Source organism: Loxodonta africana, chromosome X, assembly GCF_030014295.1.
Source record: "Loxodonta africana isolate mLoxAfr1 chromosome X, mLoxAfr1.hap2, whole genome shotgun sequence".
Classification (NCBI taxonomy): Eukaryota; Metazoa; Chordata; class Mammalia; order Proboscidea; family Elephantidae; genus Loxodonta; species Loxodonta africana.
Window position 1 is genome coordinate 139,504,902 of NC_087369.1, and position 25,582 is coordinate 139,530,483.

The 25,582-nt window shown below is 37.6% G+C and overlaps 1 protein-coding gene across 31 annotated transcripts in view; it reads right to left on the reverse strand.

Moving 5' to 3' along the window:
• The window catches only part of KLHL13 (kelch like family member 13), a 171,171-nt gene that overhangs the window by 54,467 nt on the left and 91,122 nt on the right, over positions 1–25,582 (reverse strand). For 19 of the 31 annotated variants that reach the window (XM_064278705.1, XM_023553893.2, XM_023553892.2 and 16 more), the window contains one exon: positions 12,358–12,423. The exons of 6 other annotated variants lie outside the window; for them this stretch is intronic. Coding sequence is in view for 21 of the 25 variants with exons in the window: in XM_023553893.2 (XP_023409661.2) it covers positions 12,358–12,423 (66 nt within the window). In the remaining 4 variants the exon portion in view is untranslated. Of the gene's footprint in view, positions 1–1,292; positions 1,406–1,882; positions 1,978–12,357; positions 12,424–12,783; positions 13,914–14,145; positions 25,573–25,582 lie in introns of those variants that run through there. 6 more of the 31 variants (XM_064278698.1, XM_064278696.1, XM_064278697.1 and 3 more) reach the window with 6 other exon arrangements.

Consider the following 25,582-nt stretch of genomic DNA (forward strand, 5'->3'; position numbering starts at 1 on the left):
ATTTTTATTAACAAAAATAGCTTAAATTTTTAATTTCCTAAGCAAAAGGGTTTAACACCTGAACAGATGAAAACTGAAGCATCTCTAAGAAAGAACATAAAAAAATCTGAAAATGAAATGATAAAAGGATTTAACTCTGATATGTCCTCATTTATCAGTGCTTTCCAGGGAATTGCTTCTTTTGGACTGAGGGCATAACCATACTTCCTCAGCAGCTGAAAACCTTCGAAGAACCAGATATCGCTGTGCATCCGAATCTCAAATAAACCAAAACCCACGTAATAAAATGGCAACTCATCCAATTTCTAAACACACAATTAACCTAAAACAGGAGATATTTCCCACATCTTTCCTACCGAAAAACATTTTAACTCACAGTTAAGACGTTTCACTCAAGAGCTTATCTTTTATAAATATAAAAAAAAAAAAGTCTAGCTTTCCTTCATTCCTTCCTCCACCAAAAAAGGATCATGAACAATACTTTAAAAGAACATTTTATTACGGCTCTTGAATTTTGTTTTTAAACCAATGTTTTGTGAATTCAATGAAATTTTTTTCTGAAAAATTCTAGGAAGGCTTCCCAATGTTATGTTTCAGCTGATACTTACTTCAAACAAATTTCTAAAGTAGACATTTGCATAATACACTTTACAACACCCGACACATGTAACTGTTCATAGAAGTGCAATTTGCACAAATTCAAACTTACTCTTACACATCAGAACTTGAATGACAAAACTGGGAAAGATGTCATAGCAAAGTTATTAATTTTCACATACAACTCAACTCTAACAGTCCTGGTTAAAAGACTCCTTTTCTGATCAATGTGTTGACTCTGAATATGTTTCAAATGCACCAAAAAATAGTAGAGAAGGCATTTCCATATTTAACACAACACCAACATCAGTCATCAGCAGTCTGTGCTGTTGTTACACAAAAGAACTCCTCTTAAGTGTTTTCGACATACAAAAATTCAAAAGAAAAAAAAAAATCTAACCAACATTACAGGTTAAAGGTTATCCTTATGCACTTCCTTACGCATATATTTGAGCCTTCCTATTAGTAAGCAGATTACCTTTAAGCGCTTGAAATGAAAATAAACATAAACGCCTAGGAAAACAAAACAATAGTAAAATGTGGGCATGCCCACATTTTTAAATGTAATCAAGCTTAAGGTTTTTTATCTTGTGGGTTTTGGATACTGCTGTTTGGGGGTTCTCCCACCCCTCTTTGGCCACAAGGTTGATTCATGAATGAAATCCCACTTTAATATCCTATTTTCTCTCACTTACATGTATGCTGGAGAAAGTGGCGTTGACCTGGATGTTTTAAGCACAGGAACTGGGAATTTCCAGATAGCAGGAGAGCTCGTTTTCCATTTCAATGGCATGTTGTCACCAGGGTACTACAATAACAGTAAACAGCGTTTCCATAACAGACTACCAACTAGGACTTCCATTCCACAGTGTACTGACACAGCAGTGGCTGCCGCGGAGAGCAAGCGAACAATTCTGCCAGTGCCCTTAAACCGATGCTTCCAATCTGTAAAATAGGGCTGCAAGGTACCTCCTTTAAATTCTCCTGTCCCCTAAAGCAATATGATGATTCTATCGTTCTAACTCAACAATAGTGCCACCTCGTTAGGAAAGCGTTGACTGCAGTATTTTTTAAGACTGCACTCTGCATACCACACAATGCAGCTTTATTTAATAAAAGCAGCTAGGGTTTTTATTTTCTTAAGCTTGCAATACCATTGTTCTACCTTAAAAAGGGATACTGCAGCACCGTACTATATCTGTACCTATTAACCTGATTTCTGACCAATAGTAGCAGGAAAAAAAAAAAAAATAGATGGGTTTCACATGAAAATGAAACAACATACCTACTCAGAATACACTTGTCATCCTCTGAACATTCTTCTTTTGAGCTGCAACAATACAAATGGGATATAAACCTCAGCATAGCCTTAGGCCACAGCTAATAGAGATCAGTGACTAAATTCGGCAGCCTGCTTTCCTCCTGTGCAAGCTGTGGTCACACAATACAAGAATGCCATTCTGGGAAAAGCTCGTTTAAAAAATGCCAGTCCCTCTGTGTTCCAGTTAGAAGAAGGCAAAAGGCAAGAACAAATATAAACTGCTGCAGAACTCTGCACGCTCTTCTAGTAGCTTCTGATTCAAGTTGCTTTCCTTTCCCTATTCTTATTTCCAAGCCGGGATGAGCAAAATCTCATACATTTACAACATGCTCTGGTAACACGAATATCAGTCTGACTTCTGCAGCAGAGAAGTACAGAATAGCATGCTCTTAATAGCAGTCCTCAGAGGGACGCTATCAACAATCTAATTCAAATGCTGCCTCCCGTTCTTCTCTCTCCCTCTCCCCTCCTGTTCACCCCCTCACTCCTCCCCGCCCCCAAACAGCTCACGAATTGCCCAGAGGAAAGACCAACGCTGCCGGCCAAGCAGGTGTCCAGCAGGGACCACTCCAAAGCTCAGTGGCGTGTCCGGTAACCTCTAGGGGTTAGTGACTGACAAAGATTCAAAAATCAAGCTGCTGTCCAAGGCAGCTAGAAGTATTTCATGAAAGCAATGGCAAATCAAGGGTTTAACCTACTGTTAAATGCCCCGAAAGCGGCTGGATGTTTTAAGTTTCTGTTTCAAGCACCAAAATAACACATTTTATAAACAGTTCTAAAAAGCAAAAATAGGTTAATCTAGTATTTGTTGAGCTCTATATTTACAGGTTGAAGAAGTTTACTTCTGATGTACGCAAGTCGCTGCCACTAAATAGCTACCTTCATAACACCTTTCTACTTCACCCTAAAAACAAAATTGTCAGTCTTCACCAATGCAAGCTTAGTAAAGGCAAAATGCTATCGGCACAAAAACCACTCCCTTAAAAAAAAAAAAAGTACTGCTGTGACAAAGCTCATCTTTACTTGCAAGTTTGTATCCAAACTTGAGCTTCCAACTTAAATAGTTGGCTTTCAGATGCTCTTTCCAAATTATTCCTAGATTTTAGAAGCTTGAGATTTAGCCCCTCAAGAGGTTTATTCATTTGTATTTAAAGAGTACAGATGAACGCTTCTGTAGTAAGGAACTACTTCTGGAATTTTCAAAATATATCATTTAATACACCAGAAATACAGCATGACATCAGCTAAGGTAATCACAAGCACCTTCCTTTAAGGTAAGATCAATAATTAGGCTAAAAGACAAATAGTATTTTCCCATGAAATACAAACATTTATGTGTATATGTGGCAGGAGAGGTGGGGGGAAGCTTATTTTGAGACATTGGCTGGTAATGCATGAACTTTATTAAATATTAAATAGATGTCAGTCATCACTGCCTCCCAAATAATTTTTACTCAATCTATCATACACATATACCCCCAAGCCCAGTTAAGCTACTTAAAGGGCTAAATTATATTTCCAACTTCTTTTGGTACCCATACGCAAAACTCTCATAAAAATTGTCAAGGAACTGGAGAAATGGGTATTTATCAATACCTTTGTGGCTTAAATATATTTAAAAGGTTAAAAAACCTACCATAAACACAAATGAACCATAGTCAATATTTTACATTACAAGGCTTTGTGTTCGTACTTTTTAATAGTTATAGGGTAAATAGGACATAAGTACAATGGGCAGTGGCAACTTGCTGGAAACCCAAAGAAGGAAAAACAGACACACACACACACACACATATGCATCAAGTTTGGAATGTCCCACTCCAGAGTAAGTTTCAAACACATCTGCAAACACTGAAGCATTCCCAAACATTTAAAAATATAAAACATAACATGGCTACAAATCACCTGTACATAAAAAGGAGCCTGATGTTTTAAAAAGGAGATTCAACCACTTTCCAGCTTATGAAAATATTAAACCTAAAAACCTGTTGCCACCAAGTCGATTCCAACTCATAACGACCCTATAGGACAGTGTAGAACTGCCCCACAGGGTTTCCAAGGAGCAGCTGATGGATTCAAACTGCCGACCTTTTTGGTTAGCAGCTGAGATCTTAACCGCTGCACAACCAGGGCTCCAACGAAAATATTACAAAGCAGTAATTGCAACTGTGACTTCCGTTTTGAGAACAAAGACACTGAAACCTGGGCAAAATAAAATCATAGCGAAGTGTTCCTAGCCGCTGATCTGTCTATAAAGACTACTCAAATTTTATGAGTGGAAAATCGGGTTAAGGATAGAGGTTTCCCAATTTCCAGCAGGGTAACCCCTACAAATAGGTGAAGAAGGCTTTATTGTAAAGGTCCTCAAGGTATTCTTCTGTGAAAACCAACTGATTCAAAAAACCGACATATTCTTTGTCTAATGTCATTAGCTTCTAAACCAATCAACCAATACCACTAAATCCTCTAAGTCAATTTTCAGTCTAGATTTCTAAGAGTTAATATTTAGTTCTAATTTTTGTGGCACTCCAATAATTTGAATCTTTGTTCAAAGTGAAAAGAAATAAAACTGCTTTCCTTCATCCCATCCTCAACACTCTGAAGGATTCAAACTCGAAAGAGCATTATATCTGATGACAAACATTTATTTATATTCAGTTCTTACTTTTGCTTAATCAGTTGGTAAGCATCATTTGTAATTACCTTCCATGAACAAACAACTAATATGCAAAGGTTTAAAAAATAATTACGTTAGGTAGAAAATGTTGTTAGGTGCCGTCCAGTCAATTTCAACTCATAGTGACCCCATGTGACAAAGCAGAACTGCCCCATAAAATTTCATAGGCTGTAATCTTTAGTACAGCAGATCACCAGGTCTTTCTCCCGCAGAGCCACTGAGTGGGTTTGAACTGCCAACCTTTGAGTAGCAGCTGAGCACTTAACCATTGTGCCACCAGGACTGCTTAAGTACAGAAATATGGTCCATGAAATAGAATACTTCACGTCATGAATTGGCCTAACCACACCATTCCTCAAACATCGTTTAGAAATAAACTTCGGTCAGGTAAAATCACCCCAATTACAATTTAAAACAAAGAAACAAAAAAAACCAAACCCACTGCCATCGAGTAGATTCTGACTCATAGCAAGCCTATTGGATAGGGTAAAAACTGCCCCACAGGGTTTCCAAGGAGCGGCTGGTGGATTCTAACTGCTGACCTTTTGGTTAGCAGCCAAATGCTTAACCACTGCACCACCAATTAAGCAGAGTCCAAATTAATCAGGTTTTACAACCCTGACAGAGGTTCCAGCAGCAAATGTGGAGCCTAACTACAATTACATTACTGAACTAAAAAAAATTTTGACCTACAGAATGAAAGGAGAAAAATGATTAGACGTCGATTTTAAGTATAATTGTGGCAGGCTCAGTATGCTACCACTTTAATACTTAGACTGGTAAGTGCCCAAAACCCTCTGCCATATCATAGGAAACACTGATTTCATCTACAGAGCACTTGCTTTCCATTATAAACAACTGCATAAAACACGGTGGAAAAGGCAATACACACAAAAGCCCCTCCAAGCATTTTATGAACATTAATGTATCACTTCAGAAGACCTGAGAAATGCATATTTCACAGCTGTCGTAAACAAAGGACAACAATAGGGCAAATCTTACAACACAGAATCCCCTGGCTCCCAATGTAGAAAGAGATTCTTTTTTTCCAAATTTCTAGAACTCTTTGAAACCATCGTGCTCAGTACCCTCATTGTATAGATGAAAAAACTGAAGCCCAGAGAAGTTACCTTGCCCATCGTCACACTGCTTGTTAGTGGCAGACTCCAAACAAGAAACCAAGTCTCCATCTCCTGGTCCAGTACTTCTCTAGAATCCCTACTGTCCCTCCCTCCCCTGAATGACAATGTTCCATAAGCTGCGCGTTTCTATATGAAGTGAACCACATCCTATAAATGTCTCACTGTATTTGCAAGGGACAAGGACTACAAAGATATATTCACTCTTCCAGTTATATGTACACTCAAAGATAGAAGTGAGAGAAAAATACCAAAAATGCATACGTATACAGAGAGAATCATTTCCAAAATGTTATCTCCAGAAGGTGTTTAAAACAATCAGGGAGAGAAAGAAAAGCAAAAAATAAGCCAGTCACAGTATGCGGAGAAAAGTGAAATATGCAGACAATAGTCTGATTTTTTTCTCAGTGTAAATGTCCCTGAATAACTTCATAGTAAAATTTAACTTGCTGACTTCTAGTTTGTCACCAGTTACCACCTAGCTAAATAAACTGACTAATACGTTGTATATCAAATCTCTCTCTCCATATTTTTCTGTTATGTCCTAAGAACTGACCTACTGTTTCCAACAAGTTTTTGTTAATTCTTTGGTAGGTACGGCTAAAGTCTAATGGCATTAGCCATAGTTTTCTTGTGAGTAGGCACTGTGTGTGTGATCTTCGGTTCTGACAACGTCTCTTGAGTCTAATCTGGGATATCCATGTTATTTGTGTTGTTCCATCAAGACAGCAGATCATGCCAAATTCTGTGCTCTGTTTATGTTCTACCAATCAGTAAAAGTACTTGGATGGTAACCAAGTAGGACTGTTAAACCCTTTAAAACACACGAAAAATTAACTTTTGGAGGACAGAGCAAAATTCTTAACACATTAAGGGCTCCTAACTATAAGAAATTGAACTCTACACTGTACATGTTTATGAATACACACATACACATATAACCTTTATTTGTTTCAGAAAATTGAATATCAAATATATTCAAAATTTCTTACTAGACATTCAGATATATAGTCTTGCTAAGATCAAAATGGAAAATCTCAGATGTTTCTGAAAGACATCTACGTTGGAAAGTCATCACTTCATCTTGTATAAGCACCTTCTCACATGTCAGTGTCCATAATAGAACCTTAGAGTTCCCACAGGGGACTTATGAAGACATAGACTACTGTAGATATGATTATGCCTTGGATTAATGTAGTACCTACGTCCTTCACAATGCACACAAGTAGAAAGACACAATTGCTGTGGAGTCACATTCTCATGCACGTGTCTGTGTGTGTGCACAGAGAATCCTCACACCATGACGGCCTAAGTACTGTGAAGGGTAGCACTTGTCCCATCTTTCACGTTGTCATAAAATAGGAAGGGTACTAAGGTTGGGGGCAGGGGTTGAACATCAAGATTGGGAGCTAGCTGTGATAAGAAAGGAACCACTAGGCAAGTGGAACAGAGGCTGAGGAAAGTAAAAAGATTGGCTGGAAGGGGAATAGAAAGCCAGAATGGTAGTAGCTCCTAACATTTATATGGCACCTTTTATAGTGAAGGTCTGATGAAGAAGGCTATGGGGTTAAGATAGGAGTAGTGTTAGGAGGGCAAAAATAGAGGACTAAGCAGAGATCCAGGTGCTGGGGACCCCAAAGATCCACAGATTCTGCCTACTCTTACTCTCTCACTAAAACAAGAAAAAGAAGTAACAGTGGGAAATTCAGAAATTCTTGCCCTTCCTTCTTCCTTCTGTTTTCTGGTAGTATCTATCTTCTTCGTGGCTTCTTTTTTTTTTTTTTTTTGAGGAAGATGGCTACCGTTGAGTGTTTCATTCATATATGATTCCCAAATCCATACACCCAAGTAGATCTACCATGGAGGCAATACTTCGATCCAGAAACTACATTCATTCTTAAGTATTTCCATCTGTTTGAAAATGCCTTAAACTCCAAATCAGTGTTTGTCTGTATTGGGGGTGGTGTGGAAAGTCAATGATTTTCAAATATATCTTATCTACATGGGTTTTTTTGCATACCTGATTTTACACTACTATTTTAAAATGGTTTGAAAAAAGCAATATAGTGAGACAGCTTATCATCATCAAATGGGGATAATATATCCAGTGTGCCAATAAGAGGCTTACTGTTACTGCACCCTGTGTTCCAGCCATGCTGCTTGCTCTGTCTGAGAGGCCCTTCCCAAATTCCTACTTCTCCCTCAAGAAGGAATTCCTGACATCCCCTCACATTCTCAGGCCAATTTAGGTTCTCTTTTCTTTTTGTCCCAATGAGACTTTGCACAGAGCTCCTTTGGGGCATTTATTCCATTATATGTACTATCTATTTTCCAAATAGACTATAAACACCTTGCAGGCCAAGACACTCACACACCTAACTGAGCACCATTCCTCACACATTAGAAAACACTCAATAAGTATTTGTTGAGTAAATTGAAAGGCAGTCTTATAAGCAGAAGGGTGATTAATTAAATCACTCTTGTTGAAACTTGGGTATGTCCTAGAAGGTTTAATAAATACTGTTATTGAATCTGCTATTACTAAAAGCAGAGTTCAGGTAAAAAGGATATTTATCTGTTAATTTGATAATTTTAGGCTTTAAAGTCCTTAAAATAAAAAAATTAAATATGCACATTATCTTGTTAAAAATAAGTATGTATTGAAGAAAATCACCCTGAATACATCTTTTCTTAAATAAAAGAAATGCATTACTTGTAGTGATGAAGGATTGTGCTAATGAAAAGAACGCTGTTCTCACCTCCTTCTCGCAAATAGAGATAATTAATCTGTTTAGTCATCTCTCAGCAACTTCTTAAGTATCTCCTTAAATTACCTTGGGTAAATAAAATAGCCAAGCCATCATTAGATTTTCTGATGTGCCTGTACTTTAAATCTGCATACTTATCAAAATAAAAAGCCATTTACAATATACAGTGTATACTAAAAGTTTAAAATATGGCCTCATTTACTAAAAAATACTTTCATGTAAAACTTTTCAAAGAGTTTCACTACTTTGTCTTAATTGTGGCAACATCAAATACAGAAGCCAGACTACAAAAACTACATGAAAACAATGTAAGTAATCTGAATTTTTGTAAATCCTGTACTATTTTGGTAAGAGTAAACAATATATAATAATGTTTTTTTATGACAGTTGAAAACCTTTTAAATAATAAGCACATCACATATCAAAATCAAAAGGCATTCCAGTAAAAGAAATCGAACTTTTGCTATATTTTATATTCTTTCAAAAATGCCTGTACTTTTATAAAAATCTGAGGTTCTGAAAAATCTTTAGAATGGTATATAGACTTATTTCTCAACATCCCAACTCACAATAATGAAATAAAGTTACTATTTGAAGAACTTACATTTATATCCTTTTATCCAAAGAGTTATTGTAACAGTAACATGTACACCATAAATGTTAGAGACTGAAATGAGACCTAGGAGATTACCTGGCTAGCCCATCCTTCCTCTCCCTGAGTATATATAATAAATCTTGGTTACAAATACCTACAGAGTAATCACAATAAAATAATGTTTGGCTAACCAGAAAGGGACAGTTTTCATGGAAAGCTAATCCTAATAACTCATTAAGATTATACAACTACAATATTACTTACATTTTCCATGAAAAAGGGACCTTTATAATCAATTGCATTTTTTAAAAAATCATTTCCTAAGTCAAATCATTAAAGCTTTAAACTCTCTACACACACATCCATAGAAATACATAATATGAATAACTGAAAATAAAAGGTTTTAACTATGTAATGAAAGGAGAAATCTTATACATCAAAAGAAAAAAAAAAGATTCAACTTCACACTTGAGACTTGTGCCATAATGTGTCCAACAGCTTTCGTAATGGTGTAGTTTATAGTCACAATATTTGTCTACTATGGTTGTGCCCAAGAGACTTAAAAGCTGTCCAATACCTCTATTTTCATGACTCAAGATCCTTCTCATTTTCTAATTTAGAATTCTTTGGTCATTTTAAATTCTACAAAACAAGTTAAAAGTATAAGAGCAGCTATTCTATAGAATGCCAAGTATATGGTGGTAAGTCTAAGTTACAGAAGCTAGCCAAAAAGTGTGCAATTTGAAATTACTATGCCTGCAAAACACATTTAGCAAATTAAAATCTTATCATGTAAAAACATCATTAAGTCATGTTATATACAGTTTTCATGTGTCGTGATCTAAAACCAAGTTAGTGTTAAAGCTAACTTTATCACCATTGGATGCAATGTTTATCCAATGCAGGGGGGCATCTCTTCTCCTCTATCTCATGCTCTCATACTAACGAGTGTAAATACTATTTTGATATTTAAAAAATTTTTGATATTAGGGAATAAAAAATAGAATTCATCTTCTAGGTTGACCCTACGTTTAAGCTAGAGTTAACTTAAATCTGGGTTTTCCTGACTGCTTTTCTAAAGCTCTTTACTTCAAATAATAGGTTTAGAACCACTTAATGTCTTCATAATCAGATTTTTGTTTTAAATAACCAGTTATTTCTTATGGAATGCTGAAGCTATGTAACACTTGAGTAAAAAACATTTTCCCTCCAGCTAGCGTATATTTATTCATTCATTCCTTATTTGGCTCTATCTAAGTCAGAGACAATGTTGAGCATTTTTAGGAGTCTTCCACTACAGGGTCTGGCCATTTTGTTTGAATTCCTATGATACTGTTCAGTCACTAAACAAAAATATTTATGTTTAGGGGTTTCCAAAAATACCAAATTTTGAGCTTCAGGTTTATAAAGCACAGGATATATTAATTTGTATTTCAATAAGGGGAAAGAGGTAGCAAGACTTAACTTAAACCGATACTCTTAAACAGGAAACAAGTATTAGCAATTTTATTGATTAGGACCACGCTTTTGCATTCGTCAACTCAAATGCATTTGTTTCAGTTGTGGCCTCCTCAATTTATTAGTCATTACTGACAATGTAAGAAAGACTGCTTGAACTTCCCAAATACCCAAATCAATCAACTCCCTATGCCTAGCCCAAAACCTATAAAGGAGGTGCTTGCTGAATTAGTTCAATCATCAATAAATACTGAGAAATTATGACTTTGCTAAATGTTACCAGTATACAAAGTAACACATGTTCCCTGGCCACAAGGCCCTTACAATCTAATCAGGCAGACTCAATATTCACATATGAAAAATGAGTTAGCATGAATACATTGCTACAGTAAAGCCTTAACTCTTTAGAACCCTGGCTAGTCTAGTTTTCTAGACATTTTTAAAATTATTTTAAATTGAAGCCAATTGGGAGAGGCTAACTCTTCAAAATATCAAAACTTACTTATTTTTCACCTTTTGGTGGAAATCTTCCTGCCCTTTACCTTCTTCGAGGGTCTAAAATGGACCCGGTGGCCTTTTACAAACCCCTCACAGTCACCATAATGCACAGTAGCCATTGTGATATGCTTCAGATGTAGACAGAGCAAGCTATGCAAGTAGTAGCTGTCACTCCTCACCTTTGCCTGCTCCCCACCCACCTGCTCTGGTTGACAGGCCTTAGACCTGGAACACAAACACTACAGAAGGAGGCTCTTTTCTTTACTCTCCAAGATAAAAGCCCTCTACCTCTAAGGCATAAACTTCAGCATGCATAAGAATCACGTGGGGTGAATGTTTAAAATGTAGAAGTCTGGTAGTAGGGCCCAGTATTCTGCAGCTTGAACAAGTACCCCAGAAACACTGTTTTAAAGTCAAGGTTGTTAGCCTTTGCTCAAGCTACAGAGCTACAGTGAGATTGTATTTTCTCCCTCAGCCCCTGGCCTTCTTCAGGACATCAGTGTTGGCTGCTTATCACCCTCCCTGTGGCTTCTAATTGCTAACCCTGTTACTGAGGCCTGATGTATTTCTTCTCCTCCCCTCCCCTCCACCTTCATTTTTCTTTCTTTTCTCTCCCCTTCCATTTCTAGCCTGTTTCCTGGCTTTCACGCAAAAGCTGCCCTCTGGGCACCAGTGGCCAGCCGGCACTGCCCACAACCATCATCTTGCCCTACACCACACTCCAGATCCTTCCAGGTCTGGGCGAGTCTGAAAGCAGTCTCCAGCTGGCTGATAAATAGTCACAGAGGCAGACAAGCAGACAGATGCAAAGGGAGAAATTGTGAAGTGCAGCAATTAGAAAACAAAGGCAATATAAAATATGTTGATGGTGCAATACAGATTTTAAAAGTTGAAAATCAGTTTCCAACTTCTTCCATGAGGTAGAATGCAGAAGGACAGAGCTAAGCTTCAGGCACCTGTGATACGGTATAGCTCTGCCACAAACTAGCTTTGTGACTTCCATTGTTATTTTCCCTCATCTGTAAAACAGGGAAAATGCCACCTTCCTTGCCGGTCTCACAGAAATGTCATGAAAACCAAGTGAACTTATGTTCATAAAAGCCCAGTGAAAAATATAAAGCACAGTATGATAATCTGTGGTATAAAAAATTTTATCCTTTTTTTGTCTTAATAAACACAGTACCCTAGACATTATTGAAACTTTCTTTGATAACAGAATGTCTTCTAGTATCTCAGGGTCTTTTTTATGAAAACAAATTCTCATTGACAGATAGGTAGAAGAAAATGCAGACCCTCAGACATACCCTGAAGTTGATTTTTTGAATATATCCTTGAAATCGGCTTGTTTTAAAGACAATTGCCTCCGTCTCCTGAAAGTGGAGTGTAAAAAAAAAAAAAAAAGAATGTGGTTAATCGTGGCTCTATTGTATTCAGTTCAGATTTTTCAAAGCATACCCCACAAATATTTTAGCTATAAATTACTAAACCCTGTATTGTAAATCCTGAACAGTTTAAGACCACACAGAACAATTTAAAAATATCCAAATTAACTTAAAAAAAAAAAAAGGTTTAACTAGAAAGCCATAAGATTGTTTTTAGAAGCTCTCTTTATGTTTCATAAAGTGTGGAATATAGATTGACATTAAATACAATATTTATTGGCAGCTGATCTAAGAGACTAAACTAGCCAAATTTGGACCCAAAGAAATACTTTTCCAGTAAATACATACTCAGCGCTTGGAATGCTTTGTCATTTTCTAGCTTTTTTTCTCGCTTAAAAAGCTAGAAAGGTCAATTCTTTGTTGATATACTGTTTTGTCATAAAAACCTGAAAGCAAATGATACACATTTCAAGCTTTCAGAGAACAGATGGCTAATGTTCTTCTACGTTCATTTACTACCAATTTTCTTTATTTTCATACTGCTTGTAATTAATAAAAACATATAAATAGATGTACTGTCTCCTAACCAGGAGATTTTGTTTTTATGAAGTTCTGTCATATATCTAACTCCTTTGGGCTAATACAAAAGGCAACGTTGAAGAGACACAGTTCTGGTACTGTCTCAGGAATGCAGCTTTAAAATTCGAGATGACTATAGAAGCACTGCAGTATATGCTGTCAACGGTCAACACTCTTAAAAAATTAAAGTGTGCGGCAGATGTTTGAGGAGTACTTGCACAAAAATGAATTTATTTCCATTTATTTCATTTCTGTTGTTATTAGCTTATAGAAAGTAAAGAGTAGCCTTATCTAGCCTTTTCTTCAAAATGAACCATTTCGTTTTTCCTGGGTCATCTCACAAGCCCTATTGAATTATTAAAGTCACAACTAAATCAAAGTCATAGTCTAACAGTATCTTTAAAAAGACCTTATCCAAAATGTTCTCCTAAATCTAATGAGTTTCTACGCACAGGGTAAGTGGGAAGTATTTCTTTTTTAGACTAGTAAATTCCAAACAGTAGCTCCTTAATGACAATATTATTTCAAAGTCTACTTTTAAAATGCTATACATATAAAAATTATTATTTTTGCATCATAAAAGTCTACAATGGGTTAAATGCACCCTTGTCAAGTTTTAGCATTAGGGGCAGCTTCACCAAATAAAAATAACAATTATATTACTTCTTTGCCTAAAAATACAGTAAAATATCTTTAAATACAGCTTATTTTATATTCCTATTAGTATTATTCCTTTTCTTTGTGTATTTAAGAAGAATCTGGTGTGCCACCTTCTGGTAACTGGGTGAAATTATATATCTCTACACAAGTCACTATTCTTTATTTTAACTTTTCAAATATAGATATATTTTTTAATCTGCAGTACATTGAAGCTATATAAATAAAGCTATACCACAGTCTGAAATCAAGTAAAATTTTCCTAGATTTAAAAAAAAAAAAAGAAAGAAAAACACCAAGCCTCACACATGCTTCCTATGATTTTTTCATGGTTACCAATATGTCTCCTGAATTCTACAATACACATAAAATTGATTTTTGTATACCGCTTCACAGCCACATGTGCAAATAACAGGCTTGCTATTTTAATGAACAAATAACAGCAGTAAATAAAGGAAAAGAAAGGTCTCTTACCAATAAGCCCATTTTTCTCTTAAGGTTTGAACTCTCATCATTTGTCATGTTCTTGTGGATCCCTCTCTCATCAAATTCTCTGGAGTTTTAAAGTTAAGAGCTGTGATGCACGGCTAGGCTCTGCTACATAGTAGCGCACCCCAGTGCCTCTGTCTGGTATAACACTTCAGTTTTAGCTCCCAAAAGCAGAAACAGGCTTTCTGCATTCAAAAATCTATGCACACCTTCCCTTGATAGGAAATTGTAGTCAGCGTGATTGAGCTATTTATATTTCGTATCTAAACTCCTGATCAGATATGAAGATTAGAACCACGAAAATCTTGTGTTTAGTTCCAGTAAGCTGAACAGGCACAAAGTTTGATCGTTAACACTGAGGTGAAGTGAGGCAAAGACTACTAACACCAGGAGATCTGACATAGAAAACGCATTTAAAAAAAAGAAAAAAAAAATACCTGAAAGTAACCTGTTATTTTCATATTCTCTTAAATCTTCATTATCTTTAACTCTTCCTTCTCCCTTGCCCCTAATAGTCATTATATCCTATCCTTTTATCTTTAGCAATTTTTCAGGAATCAACCCTCTAGTTTCTTTTGCAAAAAACACATAAGTGGTTTCCCTGCATCTCCCACCTTCAATCTATCTATCAAATTGCTTCTAGATGACTCTCTTAAAATAACACCATACCAAAAAAAAAACAAACTTGTTGCTATCAAGTCGGTTGGAGCCCTGGTGATGCAGTGATTAAGAGCTCAGCTGCTAACCAAAAGGTCAACAGTCTGATTCTACCAGCCACTCCTTGGAAATGCTATGGGGCAGTTCTACTCTCTCCTATAGGGTCACTATGAGTTGGAATTGACTCAACAGCAATGAGTAAATAACACTACACCTAATGTAAATTAGGTGTTCAATACATATTTTATTCAACAAATAAGTATGTGTTAAGAATTTATTAGGTGTTAGAAACTATGCTGGGTGATATGGTTGTTAAGGCAAATAAGACAGCATCCCTTGCTCTCTGGAAGCTCCTAGTTAAGTGAGGGAAGCAGAGAAGTACACTGACAACACAAAATATGGCGTACAAGCTTTAGTAGTATATGCCAAGGCTACCACAGCAGCGGAGTATGAACGAATATCGTGCTGCAGCTGAGCACAAATGAGGCCTTCATGAGGTGGACTGTAGAAGAAATAGTCTGTGTAGAGGCATAGAGATTTGAGGGAGTACAACATAGTGGGGGGTTTGGGAAAGTCTTCATATGGCTAGAAAGAATTTAGGGTAAATAGCGTTGAGGAGTGTGGCTTTTACCATATGCAGAAACAAAACCATAGAAGACCTTATATGCCAGTGAAGAGGCTTGTGTTTTATCCTGTGGGCTATGTGTAGCCATTTGTTGAATGAGTGGATCTCTCAAAGAATGCAGCAAGCAAGCAACCAACCAACCAATCAACAAATCAATAAACTCTATACAGCCTGGCACGAAGAACTCACTACAAGCTGGTCTGACCTACTCTTCCAGTTTACTGTTCTAGTACTTCATAACTCCAACTCTCCACTCTGTCTCACAACCATGTCTTGTTCATTCTCTCCTTTGCTCCAGAGGTGCCTCCTGCATGAAATCTCTCCCATTCTTCCCTTTTCTGAACTCAACCCATCCTTACTGATTCAGCTTAAATTCCATTCTTTTCTGTGACATCTTCCCTGGTAATTTGAGACTACATTTTTTTTTTAACCTCCATTACAGGTTCTGTGCACTTTTCCTAACACTTAGTACACAATGTTCAAGAGATATTTTTGCTCCTTTGCCCAATAAGCGGAACAAGGTAGTGAGGACACAGCACTGACTGGGACAAAGGTTATTAGAGCCTGAGGATGTGCAGGCCTAAGAAAGCCTACCTTCCTAGCCTTCACAATATACACTAATCTTAGCAACTTTTTTCACTGTTCCCAAGCCTGAAAAGCAAAAGGTATGAATTGTGAAGAGAGTTAGACCTGTGTCTAGCAGCAACCCGTCATTACTATGCAACATTGTTAGCGCTACACATTATAGCTCTGGTTCAAAAATTCCAGAGAACTGATGACAAAGGGATAGCAATAAAGTAGTTGAATGATGGACCTGGATGTTGGAAAGAGAGAGCTGTGAGGGGGGGAAAAACTGTGATTATATTTTACTACCTACAGTAAATCAAGAGAATTCAATAAACATACAATAAACAAAACATATTCATGAAGACTTCAAAAAGGGATAGGAGAGTGAGGGTAGAAGATTGGATCCAGAAGGTTTAGATCTCTGAGGATGGGCTATCACAAGAGGAAATCTAAGTCTAAGAAGGAGGTGTTTTTATGATATAATAGTGTTAGTTGGGAAATTAAGCAAAGACAAGAAGCTTCACCAGAGAAGCATATCTGGGGTATAAATATTTAGTGTTCTTTCCCTATGGAACCTCATTATGCTCACTGTCAAAGTATTCAAACTTTCAGTGATGTTAGCATTTAGCATTCAGCTTTGTCTCCTTTTTATGTATGTGCAATCTCTCAGATTATGTAATGACGCAAAAACCGTGGTGTTTTGTTCCATGTAGATAATAAAAAAATTTTTTTATCTTAGGCAACCAATTCATGTTAAGGTGGGTTAAGAGGATTCTGCCAACAGTTTCAAAAAAAAGCAGTTAATACTTGAAAATATTCTCTCAATGACTACAAAATTTCCAAGATAAAAACTGTCTAAACCTTTCCTTCCTGTTTACTGAGTGCAAAAACTGACCACTTTCTTTTCCACTAACTTCTAAGGAAAAAAATTCAAAAAAAGGAAAATATGATTTTGGACGCATGCCATACTGTTCCCAAGGTATCTTCCAAAAAGGGCAGAATTTGGAGGGATATAAAAATTATTTAATTCCTCAAGTCTTCATAAGAATATTTTAAAACTATGTATCAACAGTACCATAGGTTTGAAAACAAAGAGAAGTAAGTCAGACCATTTCCTCATTCAGTTTTGTGGAAAACTGATCAACTGCCAGAGGGCTTAGATTTCCTTCGGGGTTGGCAGGAAATAAAAAAAATCAACAATCATATTATATTCCGACTAGAATAATTTTATCCAAATTCACATAAGAAATTCAGCTAGAGGCTGTAAAAGGAAAAAAAAAAATCAGAGGTTCTCAAAGTATGCCAGATGAATCACTAATAGTCTGTCAGTGTCCTGGTAAGTCACAAGTAAGTCTCTTATAATATTAGTGACTATGATGACAGGGTCAATATTTGGCTAGTATAAATAATTCACTTACATTCCATTTAAAATAGCGTCATCATGTTATCTCATACAAAGCAGTATTCTTCCCCTTTTCTTCTGGTGTATGTAAGGTGGCTCAGATTAGGATAGTGGTTTACAGTTTTCTGCCCTAGGCTGTCAATTTTGAGAGCTACTGATCTAAGGCAAGGTTGCTCAGAGGAATTTACACTGTAAGAAACTGCTCACATTTCTATAAGCCAGAAGTTCATATTTCAGCTGAAGTCTCAGATGCCAAGACTATTACCACTCAGTCTAATTAGGGTGGGGTGGGGGGAGACATGGTCAAAGGAAAGAATATGACTAGGAGTGCCTTTTGCTGCTACTAATAACTACTGCCTGTACTGTCATTGGATTAGGGAAAATGGCAAAAGAGGTAGAAGGCCAAAGTTTCATAACCCCTCAGTCCCACTGGAATGAATTAGAACCTTCTCATAAACCTCTAAAAGGTAACAAAACTCAGGTCATACCACTATATGGTAACATAAATGATTGAAGAATCATTCACGGTTAATTCAAAGTACTTGTTGTTGTTGTGTTGTTAGTTGACATCAAGTTGGCTCCAACTCATGGTGACCTTATGTATAAAAACAAAATGTTGCTTGCTCCTACCCCATCTTCATGATCATTGGCATGCTTGAGGCCATTGTTGCAGCTATTGTGTCAATCCATCTCACTGAGGGTTTCCCTTGATTTCATTGGCCTTCTACTTTACCAAACATGATGCCCTTTTCCAGCAATTGGTCTTTCCTGATGACATCCAAAGTTAGCGAGCCAAAGTCTCGCCATCCTCACTTCTAAGGAACTCTCTGGTTAGATTTCTTCTATGACCAATTTGTTTGCTGTTTTGGCAGTCCACTGTGTATTTAATATTCTTCACCAACACCACAGTTCGAACACATCAATTATTCTATCTTACTTTTACATTATACAACCTTTGCACGAACATGAAGCAATTAAAATTACCATGGCCGGTCAAGCACACCTTAGTAATCAAAGTAACATCGTTGTTTTTTTAAAACTTTGAAGAAGTCTTTTGTAGCAGATTTGCTCAATGCAATACGAGGTCCTTTGATTTCTTGACTGCTGTTTACATAAACGTCGATTGTTGGGAAGTTCAAACTATCATGTTAGATTGGAAACATAGAAATAAGCTAAGTGACATACCAAGACAGAGGGCAGACACATGAAGTTAATGAGAAAGTAAGAATATTTCTATTTGTCAATTACTTTTCAATCTAGACAATCTACAAAATATTTTGTAATCGGTAGATATTTATTATCAGTAGATAGCCTCAATCACCAGAATTTCAAGTAAAAGAATTTAATATACCTCTTAATTTTAAAGAGTCTTATAATCATTTTCAACCCAACCCTGAGGTAGGCAGTGCAGGTGTTAATATTCCCATTTTCCTAATGAAGAAATCAAGTTGTTAACTGACTAGGCTCAAGTGACAGAGCTTCTGAGAGAACTAAAAACCAAGAATCCAGGTCCCCTGACACCTAATTCAACAATTTTTCCCCTTTCTGTTCACTAGTCACCCCTGCATTGTATTGATATTTAATTTAGGAGAAAAAGCAACAAATATGACCCCTAAACACCACACACACACAAAAATATCTTTCCATACTGATCACAGGGTAGCAAATGGCTGGAAGTGGAGAGGAAAAGGTCATGGAAGCTATAGGATAAAATTTGAAAAATGATCAACCTATACCTGTGCCAGAAACATCTTCCAATGCCCATTCACAGAGCTCTCTTTCATCCCTCATTTAGCAATTTCTTGGCACTTACCCCAAACATGCCATTCTCTCTCATGCCTCAGTGTCTTTGCATATGATACTCCCTCCACTTGGAATCCCCTGCCTTCCTTGTCTACCAAGCAAACTTCTAGCCATACTTAAGTGTTCAAGCATACCTGCTTCCATGAAACCTTCCCTAGCAACCCTTAGTGGACTCAGGTGCTAATTTTTCTACCCCCTACAGCATTTCGAGTATTATAGCTCCTGTCACTGTAGATTATAACTGCTTCTATGCCTCCCTAGACTACAAACTCCTGAAAGATGGTGTTAGGTCTTCCTTATATTTTTATTATACATAATTCAGTGCCTGTCACACATTGTTGTTGTTGTGTGCTGTTGAGTTGATTCTGACTCATAGTGGCCCTATAGGACAGAGTAGAACTGCTCCATAGGGCTTCCAAGGCTGTAAATTTTTACAGAAGCCAACTGCCACATCTTTCTCCCGTAGAGCAGCTGGTGGGTTTAAACCACCGACCTTTCCCATAGCAGTTGAGCGCTTTAGCCATTGTGCAACCAGGGCTCCTGTCACGTAGTAACGCAATTTTCCATAATTGAAATGAAGTCAGCGAAGGTTCTTTCCTCTTCTGTGCCCAAGAACTGTTTTGTGATGAAAATTCGTTAAACAAGAAATCATTAAAAGGCCTTAGCCTTCCAAAACTAAGATGTTAATCATAAGAAATAAATAAAAGATTACAATTGCAATGACTCCTATTAATGTTTTCATGATAGATCCTGTGTCTTGGTTATCTAGTGCTGCACTAACAGAAATACCACAAGTAGATGGCTTTAACAAGGAGAAATTTATTTCCTCACAGTAAAGTAGACTACAACTCCAAATTCAAGGCATCAGCTCCAAGGGAAGCTTTCTCTCTCTGTTGGCTCTGGAGGACAGTCCTTCTCGTCAATCTTCCCCCGGACTAGGAGCTTCTCCATGCAAGAACCCTGGGTCCAAAGGATGCGCTCTGCCTCTGGCACTGCTTTCTTGGTGATATGAGGTTTCCAACTCTCTGCTGGCTTCCCTTTCCTTTTATCTCTTGTAAGATAAAATGTGGTGCAGGCCACACCCCAGGGAAACTCCCTTTACATTGGATCAAGGATGTGACCTGAGCAAGGGTGTTACATCCCACCCTAATCCTCTTCAACATAATCGAATCTTGCCTCATTAACCACAGGCAGAGATTAGGATTTACAACACATAGGAAAACTACATCAATCACAAAATGGAGGACAACCACACAATACTGGAAATCATGGCCTAGCCAAGCTGACACATATTTTGGGGGGACACAACTCAATCCACGACACCCTGTGTGTGGGTGCCTGGCATAGTAGATACACAACAACTTTATGATAGGAGGATGAACAGTTGGATGTCTCAGTAAGTGCCAATAATCATTTTTCCAAGTCAAAATAGTATTGGGAAAGCTAGAAACCAAAGAAACACATTTCATTGACTTGTCAACACCCAGTGCAGTGAATACTGAAAAAATGAAAGTCTCTCCTAAAGCCAGTCATTTCTACAGACTGCTAATTGAAAAGGATAAAAGCATATCCCTTGAACTATTAGACCCTATTAAAGTATTGTTGCAACCAGTGATGATGAAATAGTAAGCCACAAAGTTCAAGTTTGACAATCACTGCTCCATTAGACGGAACGAAAAATAAAACAGTGAATTCAAACAAGCAAGCCACTGCATATCACCAATGCCTAGTAACTAAAACGGTACGGGGATCAGTGCAGAGTAAAACATACAGGTGAAGCACAGGAGGGCCCAATGCTAACAAACCCCCTAACTTTCAAAACAGAGAAAAACATACCTATTTCTTTTATTTGATAAAAGACTATGAATACACTGCACTGATGTGAGAATTATAATTTAGGTTTAAGGACATGTCTCCAATACCTTTCTCACCCCACTTCCTGGCTTCCACTTTATGCAGGACTGGCAGGATACACATATTAAGGATATTAACATAATGAACAATACAAAGAATAAAAGAGCATTGGTTCCCCATAGGGAAGAGCCTATTTACAACAAGGTTGGGGGCGGGGGTGAGTCTACACCAGCTGTGAGGGAGGGCTAACTGATGTAGACCATTACCCACTATTTTGGGATGTTCTACATTAGAAAGACTGGAGGCTTTTATGTAAAAGAAAAGAAATTTGGTCTTATAAAAGGGAGCTTTGTTTTGCTAACACTGAACTTGAATTTTGTTACTGGGGCACAGAAACCTTATGGGTTGGTCGAAATTCAAGAGTCATAAAAGACTCTAAGATCCAAGCCACAGAGAACAGTCAGACTGTCAGGGAGGCAGACAATAGCAGTTAAAGGAAGAAGTCCCAGGACAATGAAAAAACAGTAGCCAAAAATAGCATTCTGTATTAAACAATCACGAGCCAAGAGTGAACTTGATACCCCATCATTTCAAATTCAACATTTAGAATTAATTATGGCTTCCATATTACTTTCATCATCTCAACCTTCTATTCAAAAACCTGCCATGACTCCTCACTTTTGTGGATGTATTTGTCGACTCCATTTTCAAGGTTCCCCTCCACCCCAGCCCCACCTATCTATTCAACCCTGTTTCCCACTGTAGGCGGTCCCAGATTGGCACACAACTAAAAAACACAATACCACCTTACCCAGGACTGTGATGGGAGCTATTATAAAAAAAATAAATTAAACAACTAACAGCTTATAGTGAATCTGTGGATTCAAGAGAGAAAAGCATAGAACAGTGTGGGGGAGGGAGGTGAAGAGCAAAGGGAAATCAGGCAAAACTCTTAGCCAGAGCTTTCCCTGTCCCCAAATCATCTACAATGTGAACCCACTTGTGAACTAACTTACTCTCCCTTTCCCCCCACCCTTCCTTCCTCTCTCGCTCTCTCTCTCTCGCTCTCTCTCTCTCGCTCTCTCTCTCTCGCTCTCTCTCTCTCGCTCTCTCTCTCTCGCTCTCTCTCTCTCGCTCTCTCTCTCTCTCGCTCTCTCTCTCTCTCGCTCTCTCTCTCTCGCTCTCTCTCGCTCTCTCTCTCGCTCTCTCTCTCGCTCTCTCTCTCTCTCGCTCACTCTCACTAGCACATTGTTTGCTTTGTACTACTGCCAAAAATTGCAGCAATTACAGGTTCATTTGAGCTAACAAGAAGCCTGTTAAAATTATAAGTACAGCTGCCAGGATGAGGTGTTTATCAGTTATTCACACATTGGTGTGAATGAGTTCACTCAAGTTTCTTCAAATAGCAAAGAGCTGTTGCCCTGAGGGAATGGGGTGGGCTGCAGGTGGGAGAGAGCCTTTTGGAGCCTCTGCAGCTTTGGGTGGGGTGCTATTTCAAGAAAGTTAGCAGCAGGAGGGCTTTGAGGGCCTGGAGATAGAAAACTGAGATGTAAAAATGAAAAACTGAGAAAGAAAAAAAAGGTGCATTAGGAGTCATGAAAGAAGCTCACCAAAGCTCACTCTATCACTCAAGGTCTTCCAGGATCAGTCCAGAATCCACCATGCCTTTCCCGACTTTCTGCTCTCAGGCCTAGGGCTCAGGCTAGTACTGTCTATGGGACGGGCCAGCTACTTAACCCCATTCCCATCGAGTTGATTCTAACTTAAGTAGATTAAATACAAATTTGGGGAGGGGTCAGAAATCTCACCATCATGTATAATATGGGAGAATGCAATCCTTTATCCAAACATATGGTTTGTAAATAAACCTTTAGAACAAGAAGACACACCATTTATAGGCTGGGAACTACTTGTACTTTTGAACATATACCCTACACACACACACACACACACACACACACACACACACACCCCTTGGTCTCTTCGTTTTGCAAATTGTAGATGGCTTTTCCTGACACCACCCATTCAACTCACATAACATTCTTCTGCCTAGGTGGTCACAGTGCAGGGAACATCTGCAGTCACAAAACAATGTGAAATGTGCTATGGTGGAGGTATGCTCAAAGTGACCTGAATGCACATGAGGAGTCTTAAGTGACTTATGGTAGGGAATCAGGGACATTTCACACAGGTAAACACCTGAGCTTCGTGTGTAAAATTGAGCAGGTGTGTGTCACACAGTCAAGTGAAACAGAGAGTATGACTGGGTGTGGGAAGGGGGCAAGACTAATTAAGGCACGATTGCAATTGTGACAACATAAAGTCTTTTTTACCGTGACGAAATACATATAACAAAAAGTCAGCCCTTTTAACGATATTTTTATTGTTGTAAAAATGTAGATTACACATTTGCCAATTCAACATCTTTCATATGTACAATTTAGTGATATCAACTACATCAATCGTATTCAACTATCACCACTATCCATTTCCAAATTTTTTCATCACCTTTAACAGAAGTTCTGTGTCCCCTAAGCAATGAGTTTCCCTTTGTCCCCTCTCCCACCTGCCCCTGATAATGACTGATAAATATGTTTCTATATACTTGCCTCTTCTAATATCTCATATAAGCAGGAGCATATGATTTGTCCTTTTGTGTCTGACTTTCACTCAACAATGTTTTCAAGGTTCATACATGTATTCATGGATGAATACTATTCCATTGTATGTATATATACAACATTTGTTCATCAATTCTTTTCTCGATGGATACTTGGTTTGTTTCCGCCTTTTGGCTATTGTGAATAATGCTGCAGTGAACATTGATGTCCAAGTATCTGTTTCAGTCCCTGCGTTCAAAGCATTTGGGAATTGCTAGGAGGGGAATTTCTGGGCCATATGATAATTCTATTAACTTTCTGAGGAACTGCTAAACTGTTTTATACTGTGACTGAACCATTTTATACTCCCAACAGCAATGGATAAGGATTCCAATTTTTCCACATTGTAGCCAACGCTTGTTTTCTGTTATTTTGATCATAGCCATCCTAGTGGGTGTAAGGTGGTATCTCATTGTGGCTTTGATTTGCATTTCCATAATAATTAACAACCTTGACAACCTTGAGCACCTTTTCATGTGTTTATTGGCCATTTTATATCTTCTTTGGAGAAAGTCTATTTAAGTCCTTTGCCCATATTTTAATGGGGTCATTTGTCTTTTTGTTGTTGAGTTGTAGGAGTGTGACAACATAAAGTCTTAACCTAAGGCAGTGGTAGCAGAATTAGCAGGGCACATTCAAAAATGTCTTTAGGAAACAAAAGGGACAGGACTTACTGACTGGTGATAATGGCTAACATTTCTTGGGTACTTACCATGTACCAAGTGGTGTTATAAATTCTTTATCCACTTAATTATTTAACTCATTTAATCCTTCCTATGACCTTACAGGAGCCCTGGTGGCACAGTGGTTAAAAAGCTTGGCTGCTAACCAAAAGGTCGGCAGTTCGAATCCACCATCTGCTCTTTGGACACCCTATGGGACAGTTCTACTCTGTCCTATTGGGTCTCTATGAGTTGGAATTGACTTGGTAGCAATGGGTTTTTTTGTTTCTTTTTTTTTTTGGTATGACCTTAGAGTACAGGTACCATTAACATCCTTATTTTACAGAAGAGAAAATGAAGGCAGAGAAAAATTAAGTGACATGACCACAATCCACACAATGAATGAGTACTGAAACTGGAATTTGAACTCAGGCAGTCTAGCTTCAGACTATATATTCATAAACCCTCTATTATACTTTCTTTAACTGTGATATAGTTAACGGGATAGGGGAAGCCAAGGGTGACTTCAAGGTTACTAAGAGAGAAAACCGTAGAGGCAGAAAGGCCACAGTGTATGGAACCTGAATATAGCCTGTTGAATTAATGATTCATGTTCCCTGTTCTTAATTTCAAAAGCAAATTATCTCTAAAATAGTGTCCTATCAACATCCCTTCCTCCAACCAACAATGCCTAAATTAATCTGGGTTTTTGTTTTTACTTGTACTTTGAATTGTTATTTTGTTCCTATATATTCTAGCATTTTCTTGAATGATACTAGTAATCAAACAAGGACCTAGTCTTGACCTCAGTCTGTCTTTCATCTGTTTTAGCACTTGGTACATTCGGCCTCTTCCTAGAATTGGTGGTAGATGTGGCTTCTCTGCGTTATGAGTTTGAAAGTACCTAACGCAGAAAAAAAGACGGCCCCCCAGCACCCAACGTGTACTCAAGAAAATTAACTGGCTTGAACATAGAATATAATGTTTCCTAAAGTCTCCCAATCTTCAGTCATCTGCAAATTGCCTTCATTTTTTTGGTCATATCTCAGTACTATATTATTTATTTATCGTTTAAATCAACTATTTTTAAACTTACATTTATTTTAAAAGGAAAACGTACACTTATTACTGCAAATGGAAAACTGGTATTGCTTACCACAGAGAAAAGGCAACTGTAAAAATTGATATATAA